We start from the raw sequence: 12,890 nt of genomic DNA, 5'->3' as shown, positions 1-12,890 counted from the left end.
ACACACACACACAAGAGAAACTTTCACGTACTTTCACTTGTGTATATTCTCTAGACGTTTTTAACTTAGAGCTCAAGGTGCGAACAAGCAGTTCAACGCCACATTTACCTGATTGCCATGTGTGAATAGATAATACAGAATCTCTTGTAGTTTTCTTTAAACTACACCTAATTAAGGGACAGAGTTTTGCCTGAAATGTTCTTTATTAGTGCAGTGAGAAAGCTTCACAGGAAAGTCGTTAGGTGTGGGAGCTTCACTCCAAGCTTTTAAATTAGTCAAGCAATTGCTTTAATTGGGCTAAACTGAGGCTAAAGTCTCACAATTTTTTTTTTCTTTTGAACTCTGAAACTTTTTCCCTTTCAAAGTCGACGTACCATGCAACAAGTAGCACTTTATACATTTTGACTGTAAGAGATTTTCTGTCCACTACATGCATGTTCCAATTTCAATGTATTTGTAATCTCAAGTAGTTTCACACATCATCATAATCACATTGTAATCCACGTAAAGCGATATAGGTGTACTCCGAGTCACGCACGTTGATTATGCATTTGGAAGTCGATTCACTCAAGCATCTAATTGTGCCATCTGCTCACAATCAGCATTAGCGTTCTCCACATTTCCTCACCTGGTGTACTTCCTCTTGTAACTCATCTAAGCTACAAGTCATGCATATTCAGTGAACAATTTCACCCTATACACAGTACATTCCAGCCCTACATATGGCCTTAATCACAGCACAGTGTGACAGTTTTGGAGTTGCAGTTCTACGACAGTGATATTCGTTCCTCACCAACTGCTTAGAGGAAAGCAAAAAATCTCACATCCCTTACATGTTTTGTTTTTTCTATTCCAGTTTGCAGAGTTGAACAAAAGTTGATCAAATATAATCTCAGATCGTCTCTTCTTTTCTCTTCACTGCAGTTTGCCTCTGCCTGTTTGTTTGTGCGGCCGTTAAGTCTAGCAGCACATTTGAAGGATCAGACCTGCATTTTCATACTCATTCACTCACTCTGGGCATGAAGCCAATCAAATTGGAATGCATTACAGCAGGTTTTGGAATTACCTCATTTGCAGCCGTTGGCAACTTGACAGCTCGTCAGTTAGTTTGTAAAGTTTTTATGAAGCTAGTTTAAAACGAACAGTGCCAGAAAACTCATCTGCCTGTAACATTGCTTTAAGGTTCTCGGAGTATTCCGTCGTAGCCATCAAGTGATTAGGATTCTTTATCATTTTGGGTGTATATCAGACAAGTGAGATAATTTTGACGATGAAGCTTGACAGTCTTATTTGATGAGCAGTTGGGAGGTGCAGGAGAAAACATAAAGAAAAACGCTGCTCTGTAGTCGGTGCTGCTGTGATGGTCTTTGGAGATTTTTAATTTCTCAGCAGGCAGAAGCTATGGAAGTTATGGACAGATAGAGGGAGAACATAAAATAAGTTAAAGAAGAGGGGGAGAGGAGAGAAACAGAAAGTCTGAAGATACAAGTTGTTGTTCTTCTCTTGCTCTTTAATTTATGATTTACCCACGACGTAAACAAATCTTGTGTTAAATTTCATTAATTTAACTATGCTCTCCTGTGTGTTCTGAGCTCTGCTGCTTGCAACAGTTTGTGTTTGTTTGTGTGTGTGTATGTGTGTGTGTTGTGAAGCATTGAATGTTGACTCATTGAAAGAAACTGTCCAATTTATTGTTTTGAATGAAATGCTTGAGATTAGGAATCAGTAAATTCAGGGTACACACACACCCAAACATGCACACAGCAGGCCAGTGATTAGTCCATGAGTCTAGCTCCCAGAAGGATTTAACCCTCCTAATGTCCCCGGGTTCAAATTGACCCCAAGGACCATACAATTCTAAAAAGTTGATAAAATGTGTTTTCTTTCATCAAATGGTCTGAAATTTATAGGGGTTGTTTGATACTATGCTCTTCATGATATGAAGAAATTTGAAGTCATTTGATTGAATTTTGGGTGTTTTATTGAAATTTTAACTCCTTTGCTCCTGGGGTCAAAATGGTGCCGAAGCACAAAGTGATGTAATGGGGCAAAAAGTCACACCCTACTGCTCTCCAACACATTTTTTATCTTCTATGTTTCATGTGTGTGGTCAAGCAATGGTTATTTAATAATGGCACAACAACAGGAGGTATGGGCAGCATGCAATGCCAGGTCCAAAAACGTGCATTTTTTGGGTGCGGCAGAAGCCCAAATCCCTGCCTTACTTTACCTACTTTTATGTAGACAAGCGCTATTGGCCATGAATTCTAAAATTAAGGGAATTTGTGGTAATGGGTTGTGTTACACTAAAGGTGTAACACAAAATTAATTGAAATTTTATACTTTATGCTTCAAATAACAATAAACCATTTTGGGGTCAATTAGACCCCAGAGGACAATGGGTGTTAGTATTTGCTCTCATTCAAAAAATTCAAAAACGGCGCCCTCACTAAACTTTGACATATTCCACTCCGGGTCATGTCAAATAGTCAAGATCATATCAAATATTTCCCAATTTTTTTTCCCCCATTTTTTAAACTCAAAAATAGGGTATATCGAATGTAAACAAGGTCTTTTGGCCCTAAATTCCAAAATAAATGGAAAAATTTGTGGTGATGCGTTGGACTGGAGTCAGACTAAAGCTGTGACACAAAAATAATTGAAAATTTACACTTTATGGTTCAGATAACAGTCAAACAATTTGGGGTCAATTTGACCCCAGAGGGCCTTAGGTGTATGTAACACGATAGGACATTACGAGGGTTAAGACTTGTCAGAAACTTTTAACCTTAGAGCTACTCCATGAAACGAAAATGATAAATCACTTGTCTTTAATATAAAGCACTTTGTAGAAAAAAATGCCAATACAAACATTATTGGTATCAATAGTAAATTACTATCATGTTATTTTATTGACAATATCATTTCCCTGCCCCTTGAGATACCAGCTATCAATCTATCTGTAAATACGAGTTATGAGTTGTGATAGTATACAGTATGTCGACATTTGTCCCACAGACAAGGCAACTTGGACTCAGTGACATAAGTGAGACTTGGAAACTGTACTACAAAATGAGATTAAGGCTTAAAACAGATTTTTCGTAAATTCTCCGGCAACACAATGTGTTCATGATGTGGCCTGGGCTACAACATCCAGGCCATATGTAAGCTTCATTGATATAGAGGTAGCTAGTGTTTTGTACTTACATCGGGTATTAGTGGTGTTTGTGAAGGTGTCCTCCAGGGGTCTAGTTTGGGTCCTCCCTTCTTTTCACTGTACATGAATCATATATTTTGCTTAATATTGCGATGTACCTTTTTATGCAGATGATACTATTTTATTAGACAGCAGTTCATCCACCATCTCATCATTGTCTCTCTATATCCCACTGCTCTGCTCTTTATTGCTGGTGATAAATTTCCAAAATCACCTTTGGACTTGATGTGAAAGGTTGAAGCACAGTAAATGGTTGTGTGGTTGCGCCTAATCTTCCATGTGCATATGCTGTTGTACACAAGTCTATTGGAAAAGGATTAACCAAAAAGAACTTGCACAAAGATACACACAACACACAACCTCAGAAATCCAAATCCAGAGACACATACAAAAGTTTTTCTCACTTTTGTAAGTTGGTTTCCTCTGATGGTTCATCAATTTGTTTTTACTGTCGTCTTTTTGTAGTATTTTGTAAATCTAACTTAAATGAAGAATCTTTTATCTGTCAAATTTGTTTTTCTTCTTCTATGTCTGTAAAATCAACACCTTTCATCTAGCCTCTTTTTTCTGTCTCCTTGTCTACTTCTTTGCTTTGTCATCTTTTGTTTTGTTCTGTCTTGTCTCCCGTTTTCTGTGTGCCTCTTTCTCTTGGTTTCTTTCTTCATTTTTCTCTGCTCCACAGTTGACGTATTGATTTCATTTTCATACCGTTTGCAGTTGTTCCCTCTGTCATAAACCATCAGCGTTGCCTCCTTTCAAGTCAGCATTGATCCGCTCCTATGCTGCACAGCCTAATCGCAACCAATCACCAACAAGCGTCATTATCTGTTCTCGTTCTTTCTCTCTTTTTGTCATGTATTGTGTGATCTGTGGGTTATACTTTGTAATCCAGCTTTTCAGCACTCTTCAAAATAACAGCCCTGTACATTTAGGCATTTATGCACTGAATTATTTTTTTCTTTTGCCATGTTTTTTGCTCCGACTGAAAGTGTTGTGAAAATGGCCTGCAGAGAAAATTGCAACACAAGAAACTAGAAAGAAAACTCTCAGGTGCAGTAAATCAATATTCTGACAGTCTATGCACATGCTACATCATTATGGTATAATTATAGTAGTTTATTTTTAATAGTTATTATTCTCCAGGTTTTTAAACGTTAGAATCCACAATTTTGTCAAAATCAAAGCACAAACTGACACAATTATGAACGCCCGCAAAACATGTTAATAAGGATTTAGTGTGATCTGCCCAGCGACATGCAGCAACAGATGCAGATGCACTTTAATGTAACGTGTAAAAGGGGACTCCTTTAAAAAAAACACCACCATGTTAAAATGACACGAGTACCTCTTGATTTTTTTTGACAGTTTTGTCGCTGCATGAGACTTCTAAAGATTTAGAGTTTCACTAAAATCTAACTCAGTTATTCAAGGTCGTTTCATGATTCCCATGCACTTAAAATGACCCTTCTTTGCCCATTAGGAAAACAGAGAAGTGCTGCTATAATAATCTGTTTTATGGTTGCCTTTTTATTGTGCTGTTAAATCTGTTTTTTTTCTGTTGAGTATCAGCTTAACCTTGAATTTGGGAACATAGCATTCCTTTTGGTTCTGAATAAATGTAAGTGTAGTGCAAATTCTGTTGTTGAACAAGTCCAACATTGCGCAATTAAAATAGTGATTCAAAATAAAGAGAGACCTATTTTGAAACATCGTAACCATTTTAATGTGTTAAAACAGTGTAAAGGAGTCTTATAGGTAGTCTGCGTGTAATTCTCCTTCTTCATTATTAGATGGCTGCCGTTCCTTCCAGCACCTTTCTTTGATAATGACAATGAATGTACTTACCACTACTGCTGAACAGTAATAAAAGTGCAATTTACTGGACTGGGAAATAGCAATTGAAGACATTTCACCGCTCATCCATTATGCTTCCTTAGTTCTAACATTTGGGTAAAGGCAGCTTTGTGCATTCCCACCTAGCAGAGCTGCACATCACCGGGACATGTCCGCCCCCAGTGAGGATGTGGAGAGAATGGAGCAGCAGACTCATACCTATCAGCATCCTACTCAGCCCCAGCTGGAAGCGCTGTGTCGGGTGGTCTGGGAACACGGCAGGAGGACAGATGTCAGAGCAGCATTGTCAAGAGCAAGAGAAACTGTGTCTTAGTTCAACCAGTTTCTGCAGCTTGACATTAATGGCCTCTTTTACATCTATCTCAAACCATCTCACCTCAAATTCCGGTCCTTCAAACCGTTTGTTGGAAAGTAATGAGTGTATACTTTGTATCCCTGTCCAGCAGAGGTTGCTCTCCCTATGCCGTGCTGTGCATTTACGTTTGAGAATCCAATCTTTGGGAAGTGCTGCATCGGGGTGTTGCTCGATGGTACTTACCACCACCTTGTTTCACCGCTGCTACACATGGAACTTTCTCTTACTTTCTCTTTTTCTTCAAGAGACATGGCATTTGGTGAATCTGAGTCGCTGTCCTTCTATTTCGCTCGCTCCCTCCCCTGTATTTCTCTTTCTTTTGTTGCACTGCAGCATGCAATCGAACAGCACATCAAGCTGAATACAGAGCCTCTGTTTCCTCTTTCATCTGCCTCATGGCCCCCGATGGCCCTTAGACTCCTCAAAGCTTTCAAACGGGGGAGGAGTCGGGCATGTGGAGACGTGAAGGGAGGGAGTAGTGTGGAAGGTGCTCACAATTGCTTCCTGAGGGAGGCATATTCACTGGCTTTTGTGCTCCATACTCGCTGTACTCTGACCTTTGCAAGCGCCACCACGCCTGTCCAGTTGCACCACCGGACCCCCTACTCTCTCTTTCTTCGTTCTGATAGGGGTCGAGATAACAACTAAGTGCAGCCTCACATTGTGTTTAGTTGAAAGTAACATTTGCCGCGTATGCTACTGGACACATTTTCTGCCTTGCATATTTTACACCAAAATTTCAGTCTGGGCTACATTATCCTTTCTTTGGGGGGGGGTTCTGGTGGACCTAGACCCCCAGCTGGGATAAGGGAGGACAACTGCGGGGCTTTTAGGTCTATTTTTCCACTGGCTTTTGTCCTTTTGAAGCAGCCGCAATCGGAACAGTCCACTTCGTACAAGCCTTTCTTTATTGTCCTGTTGTCTCTCAATCTATCTGTCTCTCCACCTCCTCTTTCTTTCTGTGAGTTGGAGTTCTGCTGCTCCTTTGTGATTGCTCTCCAATTCATAGCCTCTCCTCTAAAAGAGATCAATTTTTCTTTTCTGGCCTTTTGTTAATACAAAAAAATACCATTGTGTTATTGTTTGCTCCCTGAGCTGTGTTGACAAGTTCACTTTTATGTGAAACTATAAAATGGCTTCTTCACTGTTGTACTGTAGTTATTTACAACACTTGTACCAAAGGACTTGCATAAACTGGCCAGCACATAATCCCACAATGGAAACTATCATAAAATGTGATGCTTTTTGTGCAGTGAAAGCATCTTCATCTTACGAGTGTCATTCATGCCAGCGAGGGCTATACTTTCTTGTATTTCCAGTCACTTAAATACAAAGTTTTCCTCTTGAACTAGCCCGAGGATAGTATTTCTGCCAGCATAGTGAATTTACAGCAAACTCTTCTGCTGCTTTACAGTTAGTGGCCAGAGCCTGCGGTTGTAAACATGCTTCCTTTCAGCTCTTTCAGCAGTAAGTACGTAAGAGGGTACACCTCTGTCTGACCCTTCCCCTCCATGAAAAGTTAACTTTTCAGTAATATAGAAAAATGTGAAATTTTCGTCTTCTTTATGAATTACAAGTAAATGGGTTTTGTGGTTCCTGGTTTTTCTTCATACATGTTTTCCTGCATATTATGACAAAGGTGCAAAGATCAGTGAGAGCACCAATACTAACATCCTGTCTGGTATTTTGATGCTAGCGCAGCTCCTATGGCACAAAGGATGGAGGAGCAAAATTAACATTTTAAAGAATACAGATTCCGTATCTCAAGACTGTGTTGCTTTTCATGGCAGTGTAACTCAGTCGATAACCTCGTCTTTTCAAGAAATCGGAACTGAGTACTTCAACACTTAATGTTGAAGAATGATCAGGGACACACAGATAGACACTACTTGACAAATATTGATATAAGATAGTGGGACACGAGGCACAGTACTCCTCAGCGACATTCCAGTCAGCTAGTGAGAAAGGAACTATTTGTCATCTTGGATTTTACATTGTTTATTAAAAGAGTATCGAACCCTTAGTCCACTTTTTATTGATTTACGCTCAGCCGTTTTCCCTCAGTATGAATGTTCCAAAAAATCCTATCTCTGAACAACAATGTATACAGAAGTGTTGACTTCTTGAGGAACATTTCAAGAATGCTGCATTAGACATGGTGAGGAAGGTAGTTGATACCTAGGAAGTTGGAAGAATGTATTTGTAAACAAATGTAAATAAAATATATCCTTGGTACAGGCGTGTTGTACTGGACCCGGTCTTTACAGTATTTGCTCTCCTCCACCGTTTCCATCCCTCAGCAGTGGAGTGGCCTGTCAAACACATCACCTGGGAGCCCCAATTGCCTGCTAGCCAGATAGAATGGATTTCCAATTGATTCAAGGCTCCCAAGCCTGGCAGACAAAATGGAGAACAGGCAGATTTCTACTGCTCTTCTTCTCCTGACTTACCATTTGTTTTTCTCTTTCTATCTCACTCTGTGTGCTTCCCCTGTCCCTCTGTTCTATCCTTCCTACCCTCTCTATGGTCTGCTGACAGCTAGATGAAATTACATTAGGCTTGTGTAAAAATCCAGACACCAGTCTTGCAGATGATGATGTAACCTTGTGACTCTTCTCTCATCTATTTCAAAAGGATGACTCTTAAATTGGAGCAACAGGGGGGAAATCCATTATTTGGTTTGTAGTTGGTACAGCGAGTTTATGCCGCGCTATTCACTGAATTATACCGTAAAATAAAGCAATTCTCTGAACTTTGAATGGATTAAGTTTTCTCTTCTAGTAGACTATAGATGATAACACAATTGTAGCCTATGATGGACACATAAATATGCCTCAGCAGGTTGTATTCTACACTTTAACCCTTCACATTGACTGACTGAATCTTCACACCACAGACCGTTTTGCTCATAGTAGAGTGTGTTATTAAACCATAGGGATCAATAAAGCATGTCTATATCTGTAACAGTGGTAAGTGTAAGACCTCCTGATCGCCCGGTTGAGATTTATTCCACAATAATCTCCTGCTTACAAAACCTTATTCTGCGTTAAGGCTACACGCAAAAGAAACTAATCATTTCACACATTTTAAATTAAGATATATATGATTATAAGTTTCTGTCGAGTCAAAAAGTCAGTTCCTCTAGCAGTGACAGAGTCAAGCCTACTAGGTAGACTAGGTAGTTCATGACAAGAAGAGGAAGAAGAAGACAAGACTAGTTTCTAGCGAACCAGGAATACCGGCAAGCAGCTGTCAACTCTTGGACTAGTGCCTGTTGATGGTCCAGCAATCTATAGATATGCTTCCTTTTTTCATTGGTGAAACAAAAACAGGAAAAATGAAGAGCAGGAGCAAAAGGGAAAGGTGGGAGATGAAACAAGAGGAGTGGAATGGAATGAAGAGGAGAGGAGAGGAGAACAGAAGATATCGGTGGAACAGGCACAAAAAGGGAAGAGAAGAATGGAAGGCAGGTGGGGGGACGGTGGGATGTTGAGATGAGATGACAGAAGAGGGGAGCTGTATTGATCACCCTGCTCTCTGAGTCTCTCTGTGGTTTTAATGGTGTGAGTTTCACAGCTGGAGCAAACCCTGCGGTGCTGAGCCTGGATCCCATACACGCTACACACACACACGCTTTCTCTACTACTCCACTATTGTAGCTGTTGGGTTGACGTGGCACCAGCAGTCATTCTGGACCACCCTTGTTCATTTGTTCATCTCTGCTGCTGAGAAAGTCAGAACCTGGACAGGGCTTAGAGAACGAGAGCAGAGAACAAATGTCTCAGGAGGATCTGTTGCTCTGAGTCGTTTTTACCTTCTCGACAAAACCAAAAATACAGTAGAAAGTAATCATCTGTTTACATTCTTCAGCTGTCTAGTTCATTTCTACGGTGAGGTGGCTTGGAGTCTCTCTTAATTTGTTCCTTTGGTGGTGAAACACAATGGATCCAGGGTCGATATGCAACATATCTCCATCTATCCAAAGAGTACAGGCAGTGTAGTTAGACTTTAAAAGGTTGACGTCTTTGATTTAAGCATGTTTATTCTAATTCTGTGAGGGAGATGACGTAGTCGGAGCGAAACCTCTCCATGGTAATCTAGATATTTTATACCTTCACATAGAAGGCCATTCACATATTGTTAAAGCCCATGGGCATGCCTTCATACATACGCATATCTCAGTGTGAGAACATCTGGCTAACAAGCTACTGGGTTTCACCAAGCTGTTATAGATTATTTCCACAGGTTGCCCTCCAAGGTTGTTGGAGTTCGTCTACATACTAGTAATGCTCCATTCAAATTGCCTAGTTAACACCTGGACTTGAGAAGCTGTGACTCTGTCAGGGTTGTCCTACCAGCATTTCAAGCATTGATTGATTTCAGCCATTTCACGGTAGCCTGAGTAAAGCCGGACTGTGGTATTTACAGCAAGGTCGTACAGTGGAACTTGGAATGAGGATTTCAGACCATCTGCTCTCTTCTCCGCGAGAATGTGTGTCTGGGCTTTCAAGGACCTCATTATCTTGGGTTGATAGAAGGAGTTTGCACGGCTGATCAGATATGGGCGTCTCGGTTGCTGTCATGTTAGGCTGCGTCTCTCATGAAGAGCAAGTAATGTAACAATTAGAAGATGAACTCGTTCTAATCAAAGTCTATTATACTGAATTCATGTATGCAAACACCTTAAACTTATTCGGAAGGCTGGCTCTTTATTGGCTGCAAACCAGATTCTCTCCCTCTCTCTCTGTCTCTCTCTCTCTCTCTCTCTCTCTCTCTCTCTCTCTCTCTCTCTCTCTCTCTCTCTATCTCTCTCTCTCTCTGATCATTTATCAGTACACATGGTTATAAGTCGAAAAAAACGTATTGCAATTCTCAGCAGTGCTTAGTTAAATTATTTACAGCATTGCAATTTAGCAGTTGATGCTGTGTAAGCAGCCTGCTTTGGTTACATTTCCAGTGCCCATCATGGTAGTATGTGCTGTATTTGTAGCACTATTAGAATTATCCTGTTAGCATGAGGTGTTTTTGTTTTGTGTAGTTAATTAACTGTTGACTTCACCACGGTATGACTACATAGATGATCTGAGCACTGCATGTGTACTGTTCTCTCTGAAGTTTAGCATTTTTCTGGTTTCGATGGATATAAAGAGTCAAATGTGTGGCTTCCCCTCAGCACTGGCTTAGGTTAGATGAAATGAGGGTGAGTTGCTTTGCTTCTATGATTGTGGGGCACAAAATTTGCTGAATACCAATAATAGATAGAGATAAGAATAGGATAATTGTGGTTAGTTGTCAGATAAGGTAAGAGTGCAACCAAATGAAGCACTGAAGGGAAACTGTGAGTGACTGAAACAGAGTGAACATGATTCTGCTTGATGGAGAACTTGCAGGGTTTTTATTAATATCTCCAGAAATGAAGTCAATAGAGGGAAAGCATCTGTCCTTCAGATGGAATGGATATTTAACTCGGCACAGCCCGGACCAGAAAATCTCATCTCCCCTCGATGGGAATCTGGTCTGGACTCGCCTCTCCAATCTGAGAGTGTTCATATGCCTCAGGATGGTTCCTTCTAGTTTTAAAGGGAGTGATGAGAGCTGTTAGATTTAAGTGTGTGTGATGTCCTCCAATCACACACCAGCTGATTGTATGTTCCTCCCATCAAAATCCATTTCTGACAGTGCTGCTGGGGAACCATGCACTACATCTCTGCCCATGGAAATCTCAAACATTTTGGTGGTTGGCAAAATAATGTAAACACCTCACGGAAGCAGCTTGGCTCTATGGTTGCCTAATTACAATTGCAAATATTGCTTTAAAAGCAAATCCTCATTGCTTGAATGCCAATTCACAGAATTTATAAGGTGTAAAAATATGCCAGACATGGAGGGGGTGGTGTGTGTGTGTCTCAACTTAATAAATCATATAAACAGGGGAAATGGCACAAACCTTCACTTTGGGAGGTGGCAGTGGTTGTTAAGAGGAATTCAGTGTCTTCTGTCTGCTTTTGTAATCTCCACAGTTATAAAAGGGCCATCAACTGCTTCCCCCCCATAATTGTCACACTGGTCAACCAGTAGTTTCTCCTGCTGAGATTTGAGGTTTTTTCCAGTTCTACAACATTGCAGAGGAGATCGCTGCTCAGGGCACATTTTTCACTTTCTTTTTCTTTCCTATTTTTGAATCTGCTTCAAAACTCGTCACACCTCTGCAATGTCAATACTTTCATGCACCTTGTAATTGTAATTTGATGCAACCTTAAAAGGTCTGACCTTTCAGCAGTGGTCGTTTGAGGGCTGAAGCAATGGCACACAAAATATATAGGCAGCACTGCCATTCAAGTGCGTCTGAAAGGTCAGAGGATGTCACACAATGAGTACTGCTGCACTAATTCTCTTTTTTCTTCTTCTTTCTTGTCTTTTTTCTGTCTTTATTAGAACCTCCTGGTCAACCACGGATGAAACAAGCAAGAAGAGGATATAACTATTTGACAAAAGCTATTATTTCAGCACTGAGCGGCTTTTTGCATTCCTATTTTAATCGATGAGAGAGATGATTTGCTGTTGGCCTGCCTTGTTTTTTTTTATTTTACTATCATGCTCTTTATCCATTTTATGTTTTCAATTAATGTTGCACTATTATACTGCACTGCTTTTTTCCACAGGGATGTTACTTTAAAAAGAAAAAACAGTATGTGTATTAGGTTCATGGTCCGCAATTGCATTTCACTCATTTTCTTTTTACAATTTGAGCTGTTAAAATGCTTTCAGGGTCCTTTGACTGAATGTGGAATTCAGTTTATGTACCTTTGCCGTTTCTGTTAGGTTGTAAAAGAATTCAGGAACTGGATTGCGTGCAAATGACCATGTTTAGATCTCTGACTAAAAAAAGATGGAGTTTTTATTGCTTAGAGTTTCTTGGTGTTGGATTTGAACACATGAATTAGCTCAGGTACATCCGGCCATATCTTTAATTTATCAGTCGTGTTGTATTATAGTTTTAATAAAGCATTCATATCCTGTAAAGTCTCACTTGTTGCAGCTATTTTGTGTAAAGTACTTTCTCTCTTATTGAGCCCGGAATTCTTCACCTCATATAGCACAAAATTACAAAGGAGTCCAGGGAATAATAAATATGGATAAACAGCTAAATATGTACAAAGTGCCACAAATCCATACAACATGATATTTGAATTATGGAGCGGAGTGAAGCCATATTGGAAACAAAACAATCACCTGACTGGTGATTGTTTGGTTGGTCCCATAAGCGGACCCCTGTTTTTAGCTTTAAACACAGTCTGCAACACAAAAGCCTCCCTTCCTAAAACACAACTGAAGTCTTTAGTAATCATCCAACCAGAAAAATCACATTGCATGGAGAGCAACAATTGGATTTAGATCAAACCTGCCAGTTTCACTCACGTATCTTACTCAAGTCTATGTTCGGGCACATTAACCAATCCAGCA

General features: G+C 40.1%; 1 protein-coding gene across 3 annotated transcripts in view; it reads left to right on the top strand.

Moving 5' to 3' along the window:
• The window catches only part of chchd6a (coiled-coil-helix-coiled-coil-helix domain containing 6a), an 81,357-nt gene that overhangs the window by 41,756 nt on the left and 26,711 nt on the right, over positions 1 to 12,890 (top strand). The window contains exon 8 of one of the 3 annotated variants that reach the window (XM_076159350.1): positions 11,862 to 12,455. The exons of the other annotated variants lie outside the window; for them this stretch is intronic. Coding sequence (XP_076015465.1) covers positions 11,862 to 11,885 — 24 coding nt within the window. The 3' untranslated portion in view covers positions 11,886 to 12,455. Of the gene's footprint in view, positions 1 to 11,861; positions 12,456 to 12,890 lie in introns of those variants that run through there. 3 annotated transcript variants of the gene reach the window in all.

This window comes from Genypterus blacodes, unplaced genomic scaffold, assembly GCF_046128005.1.
Source record: "Genypterus blacodes isolate CSIRO-AG114 ecotype Tasmania unplaced genomic scaffold, CSIRO-AGI_Gbla_v1 ptg000094l_1, whole genome shotgun sequence".
Classification (NCBI taxonomy): Eukaryota; Metazoa; Chordata; class Actinopteri; order Ophidiiformes; family Ophidiidae; genus Genypterus; species Genypterus blacodes.
This window is presented reverse-complemented; position numbering and strand designations above follow the sequence as displayed.